We start from the raw sequence: 23,580 nt of genomic DNA, 5'->3' as shown, positions 1-23,580 counted from the left end.
AATAATTATCGATTAAACCTGAATATTAAGGTTCCTAGTAATTCTTATATTATTTAGCGATTAAATTAGTTATTATAATTTCCAATTATTATTTCTCAAGAAATAGAGTTAGTCTAACTCGAACTTTATCGATTTAGTAATATAAAGTCAATTGAAATGATAATTTAATCCAAGGTGTCAATTTGCACATAAAAGTTATTTTTACGCACTTATTTGAAAACAAAGAAAAATAAGGGTATAATTTTCGAACTTTTACACATTAGTTATGTTTAGTATATTAGAAGTATATTTATTCAAAGTTCATTGGTTTTTATCTTAACGCGGAATTTTTTTTTATTAACATTTTCCATTAGCAACTAATTGGAATTAATCATAAGGATTTAAATAATTTATTTTAAGATAGTAAATCTAACGATTCAATTATCATTAATTCTAGCATAAAGGAATTAAGTAATCTAACATTTTATTTTAAGGCGAAAAAAATATTTCAACCCTAAAGATGTTAATTTAGTCAAATAAAACCAAGAAATTTCATAACTTTGGAAAATTATGTTATTTTTCACGTAAACCTATTTTTACGTACTTAATTGTGAACAATTAAAAGTAATGCTAGAAGTTATTGAACAATAAAAGAAATGCAAATGAAATATGCTCCAACTTATATATCCATTTTTCAGGGTTCTCACAAATTCTTTGAATTTAGAAGTTGGTATTTCTCTATTTCCTGAATTTTCTGGCATCTTCTAATTTCGAAATTTTGATGAATATTATTGATATTTTTGGCTTCCAATGTGCTTATTATGATTGTTTAAGCATGTTTACATGTTAAAATGTAGCAAATTGATGGATTATTAGTTGTTTAAATTTGTAAATTACTATATTTGGACAAAATTGAAAAAATTGCTTAGATTGTTCTTGAGCCCTTGTATATGGATGATTATGGGTACAAATGATTGGGTGATGATGTTTTGGCATGTGCATTGTATATAGAGTAATTTTGATGAATTTTGTAATTCTTAGGGATAATTGTTGCTTAATCATGTTTATGGCTAAATGGGTATTATTGTTGCTACTTAATGATTGTTATAAACTTGATTATTACTAATTTCATTAATTGGGATATATTTGTTGTCTATTTCAATAAATTGGTGATTTTGGCAATTTTTGGAAAATTTTGACAATTTTAATGTCATGTGTCTCATGTCATAATATTAGGAAATGTTGAACATTTAATTAATTCGTTATGATATAAAGATGTGAACTTGTCGTTATTGGACCCAATTTTGGCCTCTATACATGCATGATATACTCTACACAATGCCTATAGTTACTAAATGAGTTATATATATTGTTTAATGTGTGAAATATATTCTAGAACATGTGGATAATCGCATTTCTTTTCTTAGGCACTATGGTAAGGGGAAAGCAAGTTGTTTATTCTTCCTCTAGTAGTGAAGAAATGGAAGTAAGCGAAAAAATTGAGGTAAGCGAAAAAGAGGAATGATCTTCATCATCTCAACCTGAGCCAAGACGTCAATAGGGACAAATGTCACAACAAGTTGAGCCAATGGTGTATGATAGTGCCAGATTTTCAACGTTGCAAAATCAAGAGTAGTATGAAGTTCATGCTAATTTGGAATTCCTATTCGAGAAGCATGTGAGCTCAGAGATTGAGACAGCGAATCCCATTTTTAAGGCGTTCAACCAACTTAGTTGGCCGTCGATTCTCAACCTGCCCACATACTATTACCTAGAGCTAGTGCGCGAGTTCTACGCCAACATCGTCAACAAGACACGCCATAATGTAGAGTTGTGGGTGCGTGGGAGGTGCATTTCTTTAACACAGGAGCGCTTAGCAGCTATTTTGGGTTGTAGCAACTAAGGTCAGGCGGTCGATCTGAAGAAGGGTTTTGTCGCACTCAATAGGCGGTAGGATCCGTCACATGTCATGAATAGGTTTGGTCTTAAGTACCAACCTTTTCGGTCTTCAAAGAAGTAGACAATGGTAGCAAGTGTCTTTGATACTCGCCATAGTCTCATCATTATATGATGTTACATAATGTGATTCCGAAGAAGACGGGGCACAGCGAGGTCCAGAACAGCGACATCTACTTTCTTGGTTACATATTCTACAACCGGGAATTATCATACGCCTGTATTCCTCTAGCGAACATCATCATTAGCTTGATACGCTCCGCGGTGAGAAGACACACAACATCGTTCAAATTAGCCTTTCCACGCCTACTTTCTTTGGTGTTCTAGAGAATGGAAATTAATTTGGTTGGAGCTGCATAGGAATATGTTCGCACTAATGTTGAATTATCTTTGACTTCACTTCGAAATATGGGTATAGATGTGGCAGCCATCCCTCAACCGATTCGGGAACGATGAGCCAAGGCACGACATAGTCGAGATAAGACTGGTCTCTCCACCACTGCACCACCACCTCCTCCTCTAGTGCATCCACCTCAATCCAACTGGCAGAGGCTTTTTGGTCATTTGGATGGCATTGAACATTAGTTAACTAGAATGGATACTAGCCTGCAGCACATTGAAGATCATTTCGGCATACGTCCATCTCCCACGCATGACGAAGAGGCAGACGACTATAGCTCTACCGAACTTAACATGATCTTTATCTTTGTTTTCCATCTTGTCTCTTTCGTTATTGTATTTTGTTCTAATTTTTCTTTAAGGGATGTTTCACTCGCTCTTTTTATTTTGCAATTCAGAACTTGTGGCAGTTGTTAGTAGATAGTTGATTGTAGATGGTTGATCGGTTGATGACTCGTGATTCAAAGTTGAACTGGACCGCAACCATTACAATGGGTAGTAACCTATTCTTATTTTGCTTCTTTTCTTTCCCTACACATTGAGGAGAATGTGTATGTTAAGTGTTGGGGGGGGAGATTGGTCTTTATATGTTACTTTTGTGCTTAAATGTTTGGACATGTTATTAGATAATTGCAGTGTGTCTTGAATGCTGTTAATCTTGGGTTTGCTGGCAAGAAGTTTCTTCTGTTTATAAGGGAAAACTCTACCAAAAATTTTCTAAAATCTTGTCCAAAATAGCAAAATTGCCCCCAAAAATTTCAAAACTTTTCAATTTTATACAAGGGGTAACAAGTTCCATACCATTAGTAATTCAAATTTCTTCTGTTTTTGAGATAAATATACGTGACTTGGAAACTTCTTTTCTCAATTAACTTGAGAATTACTATTATGTAATTATAATTTCTACATTTATAGAAAAGTATATCGTGTAAAGTGGAGAAAATTATGCCTACATTTTACAAATTTGAAGAAATTTCTTCTTTTTACTTGATTTTATAAGATAAGTAATAAATATGGTCACCAAGTGCAATACTCTTCTCATGATTATTCTTTTGTGGGAATGTTTTTATTTTTACTTCTAAAAAAAGGAAAAAGCAAAGAAGAAAAAAGAAAAAAAAAAGAGAATAAAAGTTATTCTACTCCAATGGTTCTTGTACTTAGTAACTGAGAGTTTTCTTTTACAAATGTCGATTTTCGTATAAAACGGTACTAGAATTAAGAGTATGCAAAACAACTTGAGAATGTGAAGTGTTGAATAACCGGTGATGTTCATCTAAAAATGTCGATATTCGCGTCAAAAGGCACTTTCACAACTTGAGTATATATATTTAGATATACTATATGAATAACTTTGAATAAGAAGATGATCATGGGTTTAGGAAATATTTTATTGGTCGTAGGGATTACTTGCTTGTGAAATTGGGTAAGGATGAGAAATTGAGTTGAACTAGTTAAAATTATGGTATAATTGGCTCTCCTTTACTTGATATTATTGGTATTTGAGCTTAGTTGAATGATTGCATAATGGTTATTTACCTTGTTTTGAAAAAAATGAAATTGAATTGTGCACATATGTTTATTTTCAAAATTTTGGATCATTGTTGGTTTGTATTTATAATTGCCTGAGGACAAGCAATGGTTCAAGTGTGGGGGAATTTGATAAGCATATATCTTACATGTTTTTAAATGTGTTTTATTAGTTAATTTTGGCGTGTTTTAGCCACTTTTATAGCTAATTAACTAGGATTTTAGTGAAAATGTACATTTTGTGATTTTAGTGGTAAAAATTGCTTTTCTATGGATTTTAATGGTGAAAACTTCATGTTTTTATAGGTTTAATAATTCAATCATCAAAGGAAGTGAATTGAGAACATATTTGGATGATTATTGATGATTTGAAATAATTTAAAGAAGACATAAGTGCAAAGATGAAATGCAAGCAAGAACAAAAGAAATACAAGTTTTTTAGATTTGACACATCATGGTATTTCCTCTATATCTTGAGTTACATGCATCGGATTGAGGTGATTCTTGTACCATTTTGAAGCTAAGAGATTGATCTACATTTGGTAAGAGACATCAAAGTCCAATTTAGTCATTTTCTTTGTCAAAAAGTCGAAATATAGAAGTGCAAGTGCATGGTCGAAAACTGAAACATAGCTTTGACTAGCCGAGAGTATTTTGGCCATAACTCGGTCCACAGAGTTCCAAATTGGATGATTCTTGAAGCATTGGAAAGCTAACTTAAAGGGCTACAACTTTTATGTTATTTCACAAGAGATAGTTTGGCCTCCATCATTGAGAAAATATCAGTTGAAGTGGAGCTAAATTGGCAGATTCGAATACGTGAGATGGCAATACGCGACCTTAAGTCACGCATTCCTGAGGTCACGTATTATAGGTTGCATTCTGTAACTTGCTCAGCCACTTGCTCTATTTTCACACTACTTTTCAGCTCTACTCCAAACAAGAATTTCAGCTGCATATGTTCAAGGGATCTTTTGGAAGAAAAAAGGAGTTTTATGTCTTGTCTAAAAAATCACTTTTTGACTCTCTTCACACTAGAGAAATAAGAATCATTAGAAAGAGAGAATAGGACATTAGAAGTAGTTCTAATCAGATTTTAACATGAAAGCTTAGTTTTGAGTCTTGTCTTGTTCTCTCTAACCAGAACAATTAGAGATTTCATTCTACAACTCATTTTGTTTAAGAAATAGAAGATCATTGGGAGCTTCTTCACTTTTTGGCTAAGCTTTCTTTATCTATTTTTTTACTTGTGATTCAATATGTGTTCATGCAATGAATCTATCTTCTTTCTTGTTATTTATCATATGAGTAACTAAACTTCTAAATCTAGGTAGTAGATGAAACTTATGACTACTTGATATGAGTTGAATATGATTTATACTTGTTACATCTTGTATTAACTTGTTTATTTATGTATGCTTATCTCTTGTTGTTGTTTGATCACTAATAGCAAGTTATTAGTTGTTATTATTCAATGAAAGTTGGTAATAATGGTGGAACAACATAAATAGAGGTTAAGTAGTAGACTCATGAGAATAGAGATACACTTAAATGGATTAAACTTGCATTTCATGAAGGAAACAAGAGTAGATCTAGTTATTTACTATGAGATTAGAGAAAACTAGTCTAGTTTAGGCTATTTCATCATGAGAATGAGATTTGATATTATTAAAAATTAATCCCTAATTAAACAAGAGTTGAAACAAGAGGTAAATCTATTTACTTGTATCTTATATGCCATAAGTGGAATCTACATCCCTAGACTCAAGTATTTAGTGAATTTTCTCCATTGTTATCTTGCAAGTTATCTAGTTAAGACTAATTAGATAGTAGTAATTACCATTTCTCTTGTATTAATTGATTATTAGTCTAAATAATAGAATAAATAAGGCCTTAGTACTTGTAAAGTTGCTCCTTGTGGGATCGACCCGATATTTACCCTAAACTACTAATTTGACCTATATACTTGCAGTCAAAACGGGTATATTTCAGAAGTAAACTTGTACTCATATCTAAAACCCGTCAATTTGGATTACTGGCGGCAAAGTTGGAGCAACGAGTTCACTCGCTCCCAAAATTGGCCCGCTCAGTCTCATCCCAAAGAAAATTGGTGAAAAGAAACTACAAAGAATTGGAAAAGGCCTCTAGGTCATCTTTGTGCTCATCGTCCCAATCGTCAAGCCAAAAAGGAAAATTTCAAGTAGAATGCATAATTTAGACTACAAAGCAGGGAATGTGAACTAAATTGTCTAAAAGATGAAAATGAATTGAATGTGTACTTGGTTGAGACTTCGAAATTGATATCACAATCGGATTCAAATACAGAAGGTTAGTATGTATTAGTAAAGGGGAAAAATTATGGGAATTGCTATCTGAAAAGTTTCTTGCCTTTTCTTTCAATATTCTTTCACTCAATAAAACCTTCAAGGCCACTGCAACCTCCAGGGAAGATCCCATACCAACATATCCAAAAACAAATTTCAAGCTTCAAGTTGAAATTTTTTCTAACTTTTTGATGCATGTTTTATCCTTGGAATCTTTGATATTGAAAAGAAACATAGAAAAGTAGGAAATTCGATGATGGCTAAAGCAGGTGGAGATCAACCATGATCGAAAAGAGGGGAGGGTCAATATTAAGAATGGATTAGTCGTGATGGGTTTTGGTGACCAGCAAAATGCAGGGGGTGGAAAGGGGATTGGAAATAGTGGGTTGGCTAGGGTTGGGAGGGGAGAGGTTAGAAAGTGACAGTGATGGAAGATGGGGTGGTAGAGGTGGGGATGCGATTGGAAAGGATGGGAAAGAAGAAGAATAGGGAAAAAAAAAGAAGGAAAATGGAAGAACAAAGAAAAAGGAATTAAAAAAGGTAAAATTATCTTATGTCCCTATAATAGATACACAATCATATTTATGGAGCGTGTACTCCACATTCCTAATACACCGTTAATTTTTTGAATTCCATCACCGATTTTACTTAATTGGAACACATTCTATAGTTTAGAGATTTAAGTGTCATATTTTGAAGTTTAGGAATTGAAGTGAGATTCTGTGTATAGTTTAAGGGGAGAAAATGGAACTAACCCAAAAATTAGAGTTAAATGCACTGACCCAACCTACACTTGGTCTCCAATTACAGTTAACATTGTAAACTTTTTTACTAGACACTTAATGTCCCTTTTTGATGTTTGGACAAAACAACCATCACTATGCATATATGCATATAGATATATATATATATATATATATATATATATATTTGTTTTTCTCCTTTTTAACATTCCCTTTTTTTCTATTACTTTGTTTTCATTTTTCCTTTTTGCCCTTCCCTCATTGCTATTGTTTCTTTCCTTGTCCTATTAGTTTTACTAATTTTATTGTTATAATAATATTTTAATTTTCTTCTACTTATAATTCTATTCTTGCTGTAATTTGTTTACTTGAGTATTTTTGCTACTAGGAGTTCATGACTAACTATTTGGCATGAGAAAATGTTACATATTCATCACAATGAAAAGCATATATAATCTAGGAAGTTAATTATCTAAATAAATATACACAAACTAGAACGCATAGATATGTAATATTTAATAATAAATATCAACTAAAATACACCACTAGCATTTTTATTTATCTTTACTCTTTACTATCTGTATAGTTTGGAAATGTGAATTGAACTCCAATTTTTGTTAACAGAATTCTAGTAAACCGTTTGACCATGTGAATTAAACAAAAATACCTGTTCTTCATTGAGTTTTGAATAGAACATTTTTATGAGATAGTAATTAAAATGAAAAGTATATGCTACCATTATTATCAGTACTAAAAATTAAACGTAAAAGATTAAAGGAATACTTAGTTCATGTAGATTAAAAGTAGTAATATATATATGTAATAATAGTAAAAAGAAGAAAGTAACTAGTCATGGAAGAATAAGAAAAAAAGAAAAAAAGCACAAGCTAAAAAGGAAAGAAAAATGGAGAAAAAGAACATAGAAAAATAATTAACGTTGAAAGGGTTGTAAACAAAGTTTAATGGTTTAAGACTAAGTAGAATTGGCCTAGCCTAACGATTCTATAGCCTCTTCCTAGTAACTCGAGATAAAGTTGAGGAGGGGTGTAGTGCATTGCCAACCAACTAGATAATATAAAATTATGATTGTATATCATTAGATCAAACAGTGAGTCAGTGAACAATCATCAACTAGAATTAAGGCAACAACGAAAGCATAATCAAATTCAGACCCCGAAATAATCAAATGTATAGTATACATTGATTGTTCCATTAAACATTCGAGAAGTTGCGTCACGAGCACGTCAATCTAGGGCTGGGCTGTCAATCAATCATCTGAGGGCACAGCTCTCCTAGTTAGTAAGATATTTGGTTTCTGCTTATTGGTTTTGGGATAATATGTGTGAGCTCGTATTTGGCTTACAATACATTCAGACTTTAAGTCTAATTCGGATTTAGCTCAAACTCATTAATTATTTCTTAATTTTCTAAATATAATTATTATAATCATTAAGTAGTAAAGTTCATAATAAAACATGGAAAATGTATTTATTTAATGAATCTAATTCATTTTCTATTAATTACTAATAGTCTAATTGTACATTTTATATTTAAAAATAATACATTTATAGTTATATACATTAAGATGCACACACACACACACACACACACAAATATATATATGCGTAGGTATATAATAATGGACTAGACTTTAATTGGGTTGAGCCCATAGAAATCCAAACTTGGCTCAAATTTAGATCTAAACTTTGCCAGATCTAGAACTGTAATAAGTTTAGCCCCTTTTCTTAAGGGTCGAACAGGCCATGTTCGAGTTGATTCGACCCTATTGAGCCCTAGTTAAATCCTATAGATCCTAATCACAAAACCAAAATAGAAAAGTAAAGCATGATATTGGCTAATCCCTGCATGCATGGTAAATGTTTCTTGTTGTTCTATGAGCATTTACATCATAAGTTTTTTCCATTCTACATAACTTCAATCTCACGATTTGAGGCCCGTCTAAACTTCACTCACTTATTCCACTCTGTTGGATGACATCTTTTGGGCCTTCCCTTTTCCATAGCACCACTTCTTCCTATGTACTCTTCCGTGCTACCAAAAAAGTTTCTAACGAACTCAATGTGACCCCTTTGAAATTTTTGTTTTGGACTTCCTCAAGCTTATGTCTGAAACATAGGGGCTCAAACTCTGCCACGGAAAGATACATTTACTTTGCTTCTGATGCCCTGCCAAAGAAAAAGAACAATCTTGTTGCCTCCAAAGTCTAAACAGGATGAGGGTCTCTCTCTCTCTCTCTCTCTCTCTCATCATACGAGTAAAAGGAGGGAAGATAATGAGAATTCAACCTCGTTAACAAAAAGCAGGAACTCGCTTAAGGATCCAACCTGATATAAAATACTTTAAGCAACTACAATCATAGGCTTACAAGCTAATACTCTTTTGAAAATGATCATTGTCCACACCATAGATACCTGATTACATGTTTGAAGAGCTTTAAACAACAGTCCTACAAAAAATGGGGTCTTCAGCAATACAGTGTAAATATAAACCCAATAGTAGCAAAGGGGTTTAGACACCAAAATAAGGGTTGGGGGAGAGGGGGGAGGGGTGAGCGGTTTCCATGCCAACGTGAGCCAAGAGCACAGTTTGTGTGTGTGTGTGTGTGTGTGTGTGTGTATTTGGTGGGAAAGGATAAATTTAAAAACCAAACACACCGAGAGCACTGTTGCTTGGACTAACATGCGCCTTCTCTTCCGTTGCTATTTAGGGGTGGCCACGATTCAGATTTGAATCAGTAGTTTGTTGAGTCAAAATCAGAACTGAATTTTAGAGACTGAAACCAAAACTATAATCGTGACTAAAGATTTAGGTTCAGGTTCACAAAAATTTTGAATTTGAACTTGAATTGGCGGTTTAAGATCGGTTCAAAACATTAAAAAAAAAAAATACCTGCTATCTAAACCTATTTGGCCAGTTTAGAATTCAATATTAATAGTGAGCACCTAGCACCAATAGTCTCAATCCTAACCTAACAATCTATTGTCCCATCCGGTTAGTAAGTTTATACCCCATACCTAATTTAAATTCAAGAACAATTTAATCTAATCAACAATGAGGTAATTTTTAAAATAAAAATTGCATCATTTTTTCTTTTTCCTTGCATATGATAATATAATAATTCTACATTTATTATCATATTTTTTTAGAATCAATTTTATGATAACAAGTGTTTAATCATAATTAAAAGAACCTGAACAGTAATCGAAAGAAAAATCTGAACCATAATCGGAATAAAATTGGAACCGAAACTAGACCGGAATCAAAGATTCAAGAACCATGACTGTAATCATCTTTGTAAGGGCCGATTTAGGTTCCACTTTTCACAAGAATTGGAATAATCAATTTTAAATCAAAACTCGCAATTTTGGAACCATAGCCACGTCTATCTCGCCATTTCAAAGCTTAGAGTTGTGGTTTGTAAACGCACTAAAAACCCATGCCTTGCATGGAAGGTGCAACTAGTACTAATGATTAATTTCTGCTTCGAACGATAAATTTACTCACATGGTCACTTAATTTTAGATGCTTGACATTTTGCACTTTACAAATTAAGCTTTACCATACTTTAGATGTGGACTTGGAATCTGAGATAACACATAAATCAGCCAACGAAACATTCAAACTTAGGTTTGAGCTCCAATTAGCCTGGCAAAAGGTTGGATCACAAATTTCTTTGATCCTAAAACGAATAAAAAAAAGGGAATCTGGATACCGATTTAGACACGAGTTTCCAAGGATCTCCAACTTTCTCAGTGAAGGAATATGGAGATACCAATGTCATCATCATTGAGAAAATTAATGCCATTTATTCTCATATCCTTTAGTGATGAATAGGCTGTTGGATTGTGATAGACTCTAATACTAAATTAATGGATTAAATTCAATGATAATATAGACAAACAAACAATTTTGTTACACTCAAAGTGTATAGAATAATAACACTCCTAAAATAAACGTACACCAGAAACTACTAAATTGAGATTCAGTTTTAAGAATATCGACTCTAATTTTGTCAAAACCTCACACTTGAAATATCTACTTAAACACTCATGAATTGCACTTTAAGTACTAGAACACTCAAAGAGTTTCAACTTTGATTGAGCTCTTCTTATTTTCATCAGATGATAGGATGCCAAGAATGACAAATGAACCCCTTATTTATGCTAGTAACGATTCAACATGCAGCTGCATTTTTGCTCTTCCCATTTAATGCCCAATGGCTAGAAAATCCAGTGAATTTCACAAACAAATCTAGCTCAAGAAACAAGCATGATCCAAGCGCTTACAATTCCCACGCTCTGCAATAAAATTGGACTTTGGTTTGGCGGGATTTTTATATCAATACAAGTTTAAATCCGATTTTTATACCCGTTGGCTGCAAGTATACAGGCCGAAACTGTAATGTAGGGTATATATCGGGTCGATCCCACGAGGAACAAATTAAACAAGTACTAGACCCTTATTTTTCTCTATTATTTAGACTTACAATAAATTTGAGCAGAGAAAGTTTATTGCTATAATCTACAAATCTGATCTGCAAATCTAGTTTAACAAATGCTAAATGCAAATGAAGAATTCTTACTCAAGAAAGACTCTAGGGATGTAGATTCCACTTATGGCATAAACACACAAATGAATGGATTTACCTCTTGTTATTATTCTTGTTTAACCAGAGATTCATTTTCAAAATTACCAAGTCTCATTCTCATGGTGAAATGGCCTAGAGTAGTTTAGTTTTCCCTATTTTCATGGTGAAATACTAATACTACTCTGTTTTCTTTCACGAAATGCTAAGTAATCTACTTAAGTGTATCTCTATTTTCATGAACATACAACTTAAGCTCTACTCATGTGTTTCCATTGTTACTACCAATTCTCATTGAACAATAACAACTATAAACATGCTATTGGTGACCAATCAATAACAAGTAATCACAACTACACAAGTAGACAAGTTAATACAACATATCACAAGTGTAAATCACATTCAATTCATATTATTTAGCCATAAGTTTCATCTACTCCCTAGATAAAGAAGTTTAGCTACTCATGAATGATTTAATAATCAAACTTAAAAGTTTATTAATGCAAAACATCATGAAGTACAAGTATAAGAAAGATAAAAGAAAGCTTAGCCAGTTGATAGTAAAGCCCTCCAATTTCTGCTATGTTCTTGTACAAGATGATTACAAGTGAAAACTCCAAATGCTTCTCCAAGAACTCTTAGCTAGAGAGAAACTAGTTACAAGAGGGAAAACTAGCTACGTAGGTGCCCCCTGGCTTCTTCCCTGTGTTTCTGCATAAAAAGTGGTAGAAAATCTACTCCTCTCACTTCATAATTTTCTTCTCTCAGATTTTGTAAAAAAAAGTCAAGGATATGATGTTTTCTTTTGTCTACAACTCATTTGGTCTTCTCTTTTGTTGCAGAAGCATGTGCCACCGATTTCTGTCCCTCAAAATAGTTGAAAAAGTTGTGAGAAAGGTAAAGGAAAATGGCTGTGCCACTTGCTGAAAGAGAGAGACAGATCCGAGCCTCGGATCCGAGGGTTGAATATAGATCCGAGGCCTTTCTCTGATGGATCCGAGCTCGGATCGTTTGTACTCGGATACACTGCTCCAGAAGTACAGATGAGGGCTCGGATCTCTCCTTATTTTCACGGATCCGAGCTCGGATCCGTGCTGGTATTTTCCAGTTTTTCACTTCTTTTTCTTTTTCTTCATTTTTGCTCCTAATTTCTTATGTACTTTATCCTCTGGACAATCCTTACACTTCTTTCAGCTGGTGCATGAATTTCATACATCGATATCCTTCACAATTTCACAAAATTAACGCATTAATCCACTCATTTATCAAGTTTTGAATACTTAAACAATATTTAAGCAATTATCACTAAAAAGAGTTCAAATATGGCTTTAATCTTCTCAAAACATACCAAAAGTTCATGCCAAACTTGTATAAAATATACGTTAAATATTCACTTATTAAATTCCCCCACACTTGAATCATTGCTTGTCCTCAAGCAATTTGCACAAAACTTACTTCAATTATTCAATAGATAAAACAATATACGTACTTTTGTCAAATTTAATTTCTCAAAAACCTAGAAACCAATCATTATGCCATTTCTCAGATTACACTAAATACTCATAATATCAAGTTAAAGAAAGATAATTATGTCTTAATTTTAACAACTTCAATCAATTTCTCATTCTATCCTAATTTCACAAATAAGTAAATCACATAATCAATTTATGACATTCCTCATCCCATAACCATCAAAATTTTTATAACTAAGAGGGATTTATTCATACTTCATTTTACTTAAATAGTAGAAATGTTTTTTTACGCGAAAATCAACACTTTTAGGTGAAGATTTCCGGTTACTCAACATTTCACTTATTCAAATTGCTAAGCATACTCTTAATTCCAATACCTTTTACGCGAATATCGACATTTGTAAATGCCAACCTCCGGTTATTCAGTATGTGAATCATTGGAGTAGAAAATAATATCAATATATGTATATTTTAACAATAAATTTTTTTCTTTTCCCTATAAGCATAATTAAAGGAAGAATCTGATCTTATCTTGACTATATCAATCACTTACTTATAAAATTAAGTAAAAATGAGAAATATCATTAAACATGCAAAATTCTAAGTATAATTTTCCTTATTTAACCAAATATACTTTTTAAAATATAAAAATCCTAATTGTATAATGACTAATTTCAAGTCAAATAAGGACAAAACTTTCCCAAAATACATATAATATTTTATCCAATGGAAGAATTAGGCACTTAAAATTAAACATTTTGGCCGTTGACTTGAAATATTGGAAAATATTTTAGAAAAATTTTGACAGAGTTTTTCCATAAAAATGGACAAAACTCCCTGTCAACAACCTCAATTTTAAGAAAATTAACCACAATACAACATTTCCAAATAAAATTTCAACATTTTTAAGTCATAGACAACTCAAATCATGCATTTCAAGACACAAACCCCATAAGATAAAGTAATCCCTCCCCCACACTTAAATTTAACAATGTCCTCATTGTGAAAAAGGTAATAGAAACTAAAACTTCCCTCAAAATAAGTGGTGATTCAATTTGAAACCATTAATCCTCACGATCATCCAAATTCTGTCCACAATGAAACAAAAGAGTACGAAAAACTATAACTAGCACAAGAGAATCCAATATGAAAACTACAAAGTTTAAACCGAACACAATAAAAGAAAAATAAAACAACAAAAGATGTAATCAGCTAAAGATCTTCATGGCTGCTCAGAACGAGGGTCTACTGCCTCCTCAGTTCCATGAGCACCTTGTGATATACCAATATGCCCCTCCTCTTGCTGAGGCGTCGAAGTAGGTGACCGGCAGATATGAAAATGATCCTCGATCGCACGAAGACGGCGATCATGTCTATCGAGTCACTCTGTCATCATCCGCTCGGTCTGGTCAATGCGCTCGACGACTCGTGTCTCCATACAGCAAATGTCATTGAGGAGCTCTTGCCACTTGGATCGCGGCGGAGGTGGTGGTCGTGGAACGGGAGGAGGAAGTGTCTGTGCCTCCGTCTCATGAACTACTAGTTCCTGTTGAGTATGAGGTAGAGGCTGAGCTAAGGTTGAAGCTTCTCCAATTTCTCGAACCAGAGTAGTTCCAAAATCTGTAGAGATACTCAAGGATTTGAGTATCGAGGCACTGACCTCGTCGGCGGACCTAGTGTTAATGGCTCGCTCGGTTCCAAGAGGACCCTTGAGCTTCTAAAAAATGAGAGATAGCAGCCGAGAGAATCCAAAGCAAGTCTCGCCGGCCCTCATGCGAGCTGTGGTCCGCATGTAACTGATGATGATGCTAGGCAAAGGAATACCAGTCAACTGTTCACCCACACCATGCATCATCTTATCCAAGAAGTAGAAGTCATTATTGCGGAGCTCCCGCTTTCCACTCCTTTTGGGCACCACATTGAAGGCGAAGAGATAGAAGATCAAGTGGTACCTATGCTCGAAGGAGTCAGCATATACAGTGAGTTTCTTCGAAATTCCTCGCTCCTTATATTGACTCTTTAGGCGTGCCACTGCTTCTCCCACCTGCCAAGGGTCGCGTGCCTTGAACTCCTTGGTCAGTTTAACATCAACTCCTTCATCTTTGAGTTTGACGATTTTTACGACTGTATCCCGATTAAGAGCCATTCTCTTTTCTCGAACCCAGGAGACGATGAGGTTGCCACCGTGACTCTATTTGTTTTCCACATTGGCGTAGAACTCCTGAACCAGATTGGGGTAGTAGTGCTTGGGCAATTGAAAGATGTTCTCCCATCTGAGTCTCTTGAATGCCGTAGAGATGTGGTAGTGCGCATCCACCTCCGGTGTCAGGTTCTTTTCAATAATAGTTTCCTTATCTAAGCCTGCTTCGTACCACTGTTGATTCTCGAGTGATGTGAATCTAGTGGTGTCATAATCTGGAAGCGGCTCGTCGCGACTAGTGGACGCGGTCTTCCAGCGAGACCGAGGTGGTGGCTCAGGCGAAGGAGATTCTTCCTCAGGCGACTCTTCATGTGAGGGAGTGCGCTCCTCACTTGAAGATGGTGTAAAAGTACGAATACGAGCCCTCCTTGTGCGAACCATAGTACCTATATAAAAACAAAATGAACGTTCATTAGAACAATATAAACTTGCTCACATAGAATTTAAGAAAATTTCAACTGAGTTTCCCCTTATAAAAGGGCTAAAGTCCCTGCCAACATGTACCAAAAAGCAACCAAAGATCCTACTTAACTCATTTCAAATTCAAATGCATATTTTCAGGTAGAATCTCATCAAAGAGTTTGATCATTTGAACCTCAACTATTATTTCAAGAATGTACATTCCAATATATTCATAACTTTATCCACGAATCACACCACAATTGGCTATAACCATTCTTAATAAAGTGCATACGAATGAGCTCCAAATTTACCAAAATAATTGCAATTGAACTCAAAGAGAAAAGAGATTTCAAGTAAAAAGGTTGAATGTGCTTAACTTAATCATAAACACACTCTTTTACCCAATGGAATTGGTTCTATTAATCGCATATCATTTTTAATTGGTACAATAGTGACTTATACTCCTCAAAACAAGTTTATATATTCAATGGAAACCAACATTCACAAGCCTAAAGAACCAAATTTGTCAAGCCTAATAAATTAAAAAAAATATACCAAAAATATCACCAAATCCACAACTTTTTCCATACTAAGCATAAAAATAGTAGTAACAACATATTCTAGTACAATGTAGCACATTTATAACAAGAAATTCCAACAAATATGCAATTATCACAATATGCCCAAAAACTAGAAAAATGTAAAATTAGAAATTATGGAATCTTAAAGAAAATTGTAAATTGATACCTCAAATGTATAGGAAGATACTAGAGAATGATAATGATGAAAAATGAGGAAGAAACAAGTCCAAATTCACCCCCAAATTTGAAAAATTGAAGTGCAGCCTGAATTCTTTTGTGATGATTAAACACTTCTTTGAGGTGGTTTTGATGCGAAAGAGATTGGGGTTTTTTATCACCAAAGTGTTTGGGATGTTTTTATGGAGAAAATTTGAATGATTGATGGACGAAATAAGAGATTGGTGGAGAGAGGCTAGGGTTTCGGAGGAAGAGAAAGAGAGGAAAGCTAGAAAATAAGGAACCGAGGCCTCGTTTCCTTTCTTATCGCGAACCGATCCGAGGTCGGATCGGTTCTTAACGCCCTCGGTTCCGACAGGGGCTCGGATCCGCACCGCCAGGAGCACAGACGATCCCTCGGATCTTTCTGGAAATTTTTGGATCCGAGCTCGGATCAAAGGATCCGTGGTCGGATTCGTCTGAGTTTTTCAGATCCGAGCTCGGATCTGTATTTCTCTGTACTAATTGCAGAAACTGCAATTTTTCAAGTTTTTTCTCCCTTTTCCGGCCAATTCCAAAACAGACTTTGGACAAACTTTTTATCAATTTTAACCTCCCACGCACATGTAATATACCAAAAATACAATATCTAACCTCTCAAAACACATCAAACATATCTTCATTGAAAATCGAGGTGTGAGGTTCTTTGCTCATTTTTACACTTTTATACCAAAATAACACCTTTAGGCATTAAATGCACATCAAATGAGTCCATGAGTATTTGTATCATGTTATCACCAAAACTCACTTGAACATACTTGAAATGTGCAATGTATATATGAATGGTAATTCTAAACACTTAAAGCACAATGTGGTAAGAAAACCTCCCTTTTTAACACTTGTTCTTCAATTGTACCTCCACAATGGATGATGAAACTTTTGTACCTCCTACAAACAAGTGAAATACATTTCATTAGTCAATTAAATCACACCAAAATGTAAGAAACACATAAAAACATACAACTACAATATTATTATTGGGTTGCCTCCCAATAAACGCTTTGTTTAAAGTCGTTGAGCTCGACACTCCTATAGCTCTTTTAACTCTCCATTGCGTTTCCTAAGGAGTAAATTACTCCTATAGGAACATTTTCTCCAGCCAAATAGAGTTTCAATCTTTGACCATTTACTTTGAATGGGGCACTATTTTATCCTTTTATTTCCACTGCTCTATAAGAAAACATACGAACCATTTCAAATTGCCCGGACCATCGAGACTTAAGTTTTTCAGGGAATAATTTAAGTCTTGAATTAAACAATAACACCTTTTGCCCTTCTTCAAAATGCTTAGGAAGAATGTGTTTATCATGCCAAAATTTCACTTTTTCTTTGTAAATCTTGACATTCTCATACGAGATTAACCGCGATTCCTCCAACTCGCTTAGTTTAAGCATTCTCTTTTCACCTGCAGATTTAAAATCAAAATTAATAACTTTAATGGCCCAATAAGCTTTATGTTCTATTTCTATAGGTAAATGACACCTTTCCCATAAATAAGCTTATATGGAGACACTCCCAACGGCGTTTTAAATTCCGTTCTATACGCTCACAAAGCATCTTCAAGCTTGTTTGTTCAATCATTTCTCGATCGGTTGACCGTTTTCTCCAAAATGATTTTAATTTTCCGGTTGGCCAATTCCGCTTGACCATTAGCTTGAGGATGATAGGGGAGTGACTTTTTATACCTGCATCCATATTTAAGCAACAAAGTGTTAATAATTTTATTACAAAAATTCTTACCTTCATCGCTTATTATTGCCTTTGGGACTCCAAACCTGCAAAATATGTTCCGTTTAAGAAATTTAAACACAACTTTAACATCATTAGTTTGTGAAGGAATGGCCTTCACCCATTTAGAGACATAATCAACTGCTAAAAGAATGTACTTATTATTATATGAGTTAGGAAATGGTCCCATAAAATCAATGCCCCAAACGTCAAATAACTCAACTTCCAAATATGTAGTCAAAGGCATTTCATTCTTTCTTGAGATATTATTGGTTCTTTGGCATTGATCGCAACTTTTAAGCCAATTTCTAGTGGCTCGGTACATAGTAGGCCAATAAAATCCAGATTACCATATCTTTGCTACAGTTTTAGTTGTACTAAAATGACCTCCCGTTTTAAGGGTATGACAATGCTTTAAAATACTATGTACCTCTTCTTCCGGAACACATCTTCTGATTATTCAATCTGCACAATGTTTGTAAAAGAATGGTTCCTCCCAAAAATAATGTTTAGCATCATTTAAGAATTTTTTCCTTTGATGAGAATTCAAATCACTTGGTATCACTCCACGAACTACAAAGTTAACTAGATCAGCATACCATGGTGACTTATAAATTGTCATTAAAAACTCATCTGAAAATTCTTCTTTAATGGATGAATGGTCTTCTTGAGGCATATTTTCCAGTCTAGAAAGATGATCAGCAACTAAGTTCTCGAATCCTTTTTTATCTTTGATCGCCAAATCAAATTCCTGCAGTAATAAAATCCATCGAATTAGTCGAGGTTTTGCATCTTTCTTTTTTAACAAATATTTGAGTGCTGCATGATCGGTATAAATGATAACTTTGGATCCTACTAAATACGATTTAAACTTATCCAATGCAAAAATCACTGCTAGCAACTCCTTCTCTGTTGTTGCATAGTTAACTTGGGTTTCATTTAACATTTTACTTGCATAATAAATGACATGAAGTCGCTTATCATATTTTTGCCCAAAAACAGCCCCAACTGCAAAATCACTTGCATCACACATTAATTCGAATGGCAAGTTCCAATCCAGTGATGCTATTATAGGTGCGGAGACAAGTTCCTTCTTCAACTTATTAAAAGCAAGTAAACACTCATCATTAAAGTGAAAAGGAACATCTTTTGTAAGTAATTCACATAAAGGTTTAACAGTTTTTGAGAAATCCTTAATAAATCGCCGATAAAATCCCACGTATCCAAGAAAGTTGCGAATGCTTTTCACATTGATTGGTGGAGGCATTCTCTCAATAACCTCTATCTTGGCTTGATCTACCTCAATACCTTCTGAAGAAATTTTGTGATCTAGTATAATACCTTCACAAATCATGAAGTGACATTTTTTTCCATTGAGTACAAGGTTTGTTTCTTCACATTTCTGCAAAATTAGATCTAAATTGTTAAGACAATCATCATAAGTAGATCTAAATACAGAAAAATCATCCATGAAAATTTCCATAATTTTCTCATTAAAATTAGAGAAAATTGCCATCATGCATCGTTGGAAGGTGACCGGTGCATTGCACAGTCCAAAAGGCATCCTTCGAAATGCAAAAGTGCCTTAAGGACAAGTGAATGTGATTTTTTCTTGATCTTCCGGTGCAATGACTATTTGATTGTATCCTGAAAAACCATCCAAGAAATAATAAAATTCATATCCGGCTAATCTCTCTACCATTTGATCAAGAAAAGGTAGAGGGAAGTAATACTTTCTAGTAGCTGCATTCAGTTTTCTATAATCAATGCAGACTCGCCACCCAACCACAACTCTAGATGGAATCATTTCATCATTTTTACCATGTACTATCGTTATCCCCCTTTCTTTGGCACTACATGTATAAGAGAAATCCAAACACTATCAGAAATTGAAAAAATTATACATGCATCCAGCCATTTAAGAATTTCTACTCTTACCACTTCTTTCATATTTGGATTTAACCTTCTTTGAGTCTTAACTACTGGTTTAGAGTTTTCTTCCAACAAAATCCTGTGCATACAAATAGTTGGACTAATTCCTTTGATATCAGAAATTGTCCATCCTATAGCCTTTAAATGTTTTCTCAGAACACGTAAGAGGTTGTTTAGTTGTTCCTCATCTAATGCTGCATTGACAATTACCGACAATGTCTCTTTTTCTCTTAAAAATGCATATTTGAGGTGTTTAGGTAGTGGCTTAAATTTAAGTTGTGGTGCTTGCTCACATGATGGTGAAGGTAGCCCTTTACTCAGTCCTAACTCCTCATATGCATTTCTCCTTTTGTAAGGAACTTGTGCCTGCAAAAATTCAATCATTTTTTCAACTTGTTTCTCTTGTAAGCCTACACCATTAAGACAAAGTTCAAGAGAGTCATCATCAAGATTAACTTGACTCATCTCTAATGCCAATTCATCACATATGTCAACCGAATGAACATGGTCAGTAAAAGAGGGACACTTCTCCACTTTACTCAAATCAAATTCCACTTCCTCTTCATCGATTTGGAACTTGAACTTACCTCGTTTGACATCTATTATTGTACCTGCAGTGGTTAGAAATGGTCTACCAAGTATAATAGGTGCATTTACATCTTCCTCCATGTCTAAAACAACAAAATCAATAGGAATAATGAATTTCTGCACTTTAATGAGCACATTCTCCAGTATGTCCATTGGATGTCTAATAGACTTGTCAGCCAATTGCAAGGAAATGTTAGTACGCTTTAACTCTTTCAACTCCAATTGCCTAACCACAGTTAAAGGGATCAATGAAACACTTGCACCAAGGTCACAAAGTGCTTTAGAAAATTCCACATTGCCAATAGTGCAAGGGACTGTGAAACTCCTTGGATCTTTCAACTTTGGTGGCAATTTATTTTGTAGGATGACATTACATTCTTCCGTTAATGCAATTATCTCACTATCTACTAACTTTCTTTTCTTAGTCATTATCTTCTTGAGAAACTTTGCGTATGAAGGAATCTGCAAAATAGTATCAACAAAAGGTATATTAATATGTAATTGCTTGACAATATTGACAAACTTTTCAAATTCTTTGTCATTTCTTGAAGGTTTCAATCTTTGAGGGAATGGCGCTGGTGGAGGAATTGGTGTTATTTCTTTTATTTGCGGCTCATTTTCCTCCATCCTTTCTTTCCCCTTAATTTTCTTGCCATCCTCTCCTAACTCACTCAACTGCTTGTTCTCTCTTCTTTGACATTCTCTCTCATTTTCAATTACTGGTGGCTCACCTACTTCCTTACCACTACGGAGTGTTATAGCCTTCGCATGCTCCCTTGGGTTCACCTCAGCCTTACTAGGTAAATTTCCTTGGTTGCGATTGTTAACTGTGTTTGCAATTTGCCCTAATTGGACCTCAACATTCCTGTACATATTAGTGAATTGGTCCATCCTTCCCTCAATTCTTTCAAACCATTGACTAGTGGCACTGGCTAACTTTTCAATTTTATCATTTGCTACATTTGCCAGTTTTTCAATTGCCAATTTTCAAGTGGTTTGGACTCCGGAAGTGGTTGTTTTGGTTCAAAACCCGGTGGATTAACTAGTCTTTATTGGTTCCCTTGATTATTCCATCCAAAATTCGGATGATTACGCCATCCTGGATTATAGGTATTGGAGTATGGATTATTTTGGGGTGGACGGTTGTAATTGTTGAGATGTTGAACCTGTTCGCTGCTAGAACACATAGAATCATTATGATCTCCACCGCAAGTAGTACAACATGCAACAATTATTCCTTGATTAGAGTTAGATCCAACGTGCCTATTAAGCATCTTAACCACATTATTCATTTCTGCACTTAACATATTCAAGGTATCTACTTCGAGCATACCTGTGATTCTCCTTGTATTACCTCGTTCGCTTGCCTATTGGTAGTTATTAGCAGCCATTTCTTCAATCAATTGTTGAGTTTCCTCGGTTGTCTTTCCCATCAATGCTCCTCCCGCTGCCGCATCTACATGCGTCTTTGTTGGATAGGTGAGACCATTATAAAATGTTTGGACTACTAGCCAATCTGGTAAACCATGATGAGGACATCTTCGTTGCAATTCCCGATAGCGCTTCCAAACTTCATACAATGTCTCTCCTTCCTGTTGAGAGAAGTTAGTTATATCCATTCTGAGTTTAGCAGTTTTTCCAGGTGGAAAGAACTTATTAAGAAAAGTCTTAGCTAATTCAGCCCAAGTAGTAAAAGTGTTTGGAGGATGAGATTGTAACCAAACCTTGCCCTTGTCCCTTAGTGAAAATGGAAACAATCGAAGTTTAATTGCATCATCACTAACACCATTAAACTTAATTGTATCACAAATTTCAAGAAATGTTGACAAGTGAGAATTTGGATCTTCGGTAGCATTACCTCCATATTGAGATTGTTGTACCATTTGAATCAGTGATGGTTTAATCTCACAGTTATTAGCATTTACCGTTGGCCTTACAATGTTAGTTTGAGAATCTTGTGTTCCCGGTAAAGCAAAATCTCGTAAGATTCGTCTATTTGGTTCATTTTCAGCCATTTCTTCCTCAAATGGTAGCTCTATCAAAATTTCCTCTATCGGTTGCCAAACCTCTTGTTCCTCTTGCTGTGGTGTATCCGTCCATTATCTAGGTAAAGTCTTTTCAATTTCTGGATCGAAAGGTGCTACTTCTCGGAATGTCCGGTGCATACACTGCAAACAAAAACAAGAAAGATTATGCAACTTTATTTATCAAAAACTGATTAAAATGTTAAGCTAGTTATAAATAACTCAACTAAAAATAAAGATGTCTAAATTAATAGAGATGATTAGCCTCTAATATTGCCGCTCCCCGGCAGCGGCGCCAAAAATTTGGCGGGATTTTTATATCAATGCAAGTTTAAATCCAATTTTTATACCCGTTGGCTGCAAGTATACAGGCCGAAACTATAATGTAGGGTGTGTATCGGGTCGATCCCACGAGAAGCAAATTAAACAAGTACCAGACCCTTATTTTTCTCTATTATTTAGACTTACAATAAATTTGAAAAGAGAAAGTTTATTGCTATAATCTACAAATCTGATTTGCAAATCTAGTTTAACAAATGCTAAATGCAAATGAAGAATTCTTACTCAAGAAAGACTCTAGGGATGTATATTCCACTTATGGCATAAACACACAAATGAGTGGATTTACCTCTTGTTATTATTCTTGTTTAACCAGAGATTCATTTCCAAAATTACCAAGTCTCATTCTTATGATGAAATGGCTTAGAGTAGTTTAGTTTTCCCTATTTTCATGGTGAAATACTAATACTACTCTGTTTTCTTTCATGAAATACTAAGTAATCTACTTAAGTGTATCTCTATTTTCATGAACATACAACTTAAGCTCTACTCATGTGTTTTCATTGTTACTATCAATTCTCATTGAACAATAACAGGTATAAACATGTTATTGGTGATCAATCA

General features: G+C 34.4%; 1 protein-coding gene and 1 non-coding gene across 2 annotated transcripts; one reads left to right on the top strand and one right to left on the bottom strand.

The window, feature by feature from the left end:
- Window positions 1-15,197: 15,197 nt before the first annotated feature.
- LOC113689360 (uncharacterized) lies at window positions 15,198-21,526 on the bottom strand. The gene is made up of 4 exons (XM_027207144.2): window positions 20,072-21,526; window positions 18,733-19,535; window positions 18,146-18,180; window positions 15,198-15,592 (listed from the first exon to the last, which is right to left on the bottom strand). Exons 1-4 carry the CDS (start codon window positions 21,524-21,526, stop codon window positions 15,198-15,200), a joined length of 2,688 nt encoding a protein of 895 aa, XP_027062945.2.
- Window positions 21,527-22,174: 648 nt separating this feature from the next.
- LOC113691176 (small nucleolar RNA R71) lies at window positions 22,175-22,281 on the top strand. The gene has a single exon (XR_003448589.1). It is a non-coding gene; the product is annotated as a small nucleolar RNA R71 (small nucleolar RNA).
- Window positions 22,282-23,580: the final 1,299 nt, after the last annotated feature.

The sequence above is a fragment of the Coffea arabica genome, chromosome 5c (genome assembly GCF_036785885.1).
Source record: "Coffea arabica cultivar ET-39 chromosome 5c, Coffea Arabica ET-39 HiFi, whole genome shotgun sequence".
Lineage (NCBI taxonomy): Eukaryota > Viridiplantae > Streptophyta > Magnoliopsida > Gentianales > Rubiaceae > Coffea > Coffea arabica.
The sequence above is the reverse complement of the archived record's forward strand: the minus strand, read 5'-3'. Positions and strand labels throughout refer to the sequence as shown.

Bases quoted from the DNA above. Each gene is read 5' to 3' on its own strand.
- LOC113689360 (XM_027207144.2), bottom strand. From the start codon at position 21,526: ATGTACAGGAATGTTGAGGTCCAATTAGGGCAAATTGCAAACACAGTT. The intron at 18,181-18,732 runs GTATGCTGATCT...CATATTTTGCAG, and splicing joins ACAATTTATAAGTCACCATG to GTTTGGAGTCCCAAAGGCAA. The intron at 15,593-18,145 runs GTAAGAATTTTT...GTTTTTATATAG, and splicing joins GGCAATAATAAGCGATGAAG to GTACTATGGTTCGCACAAGG.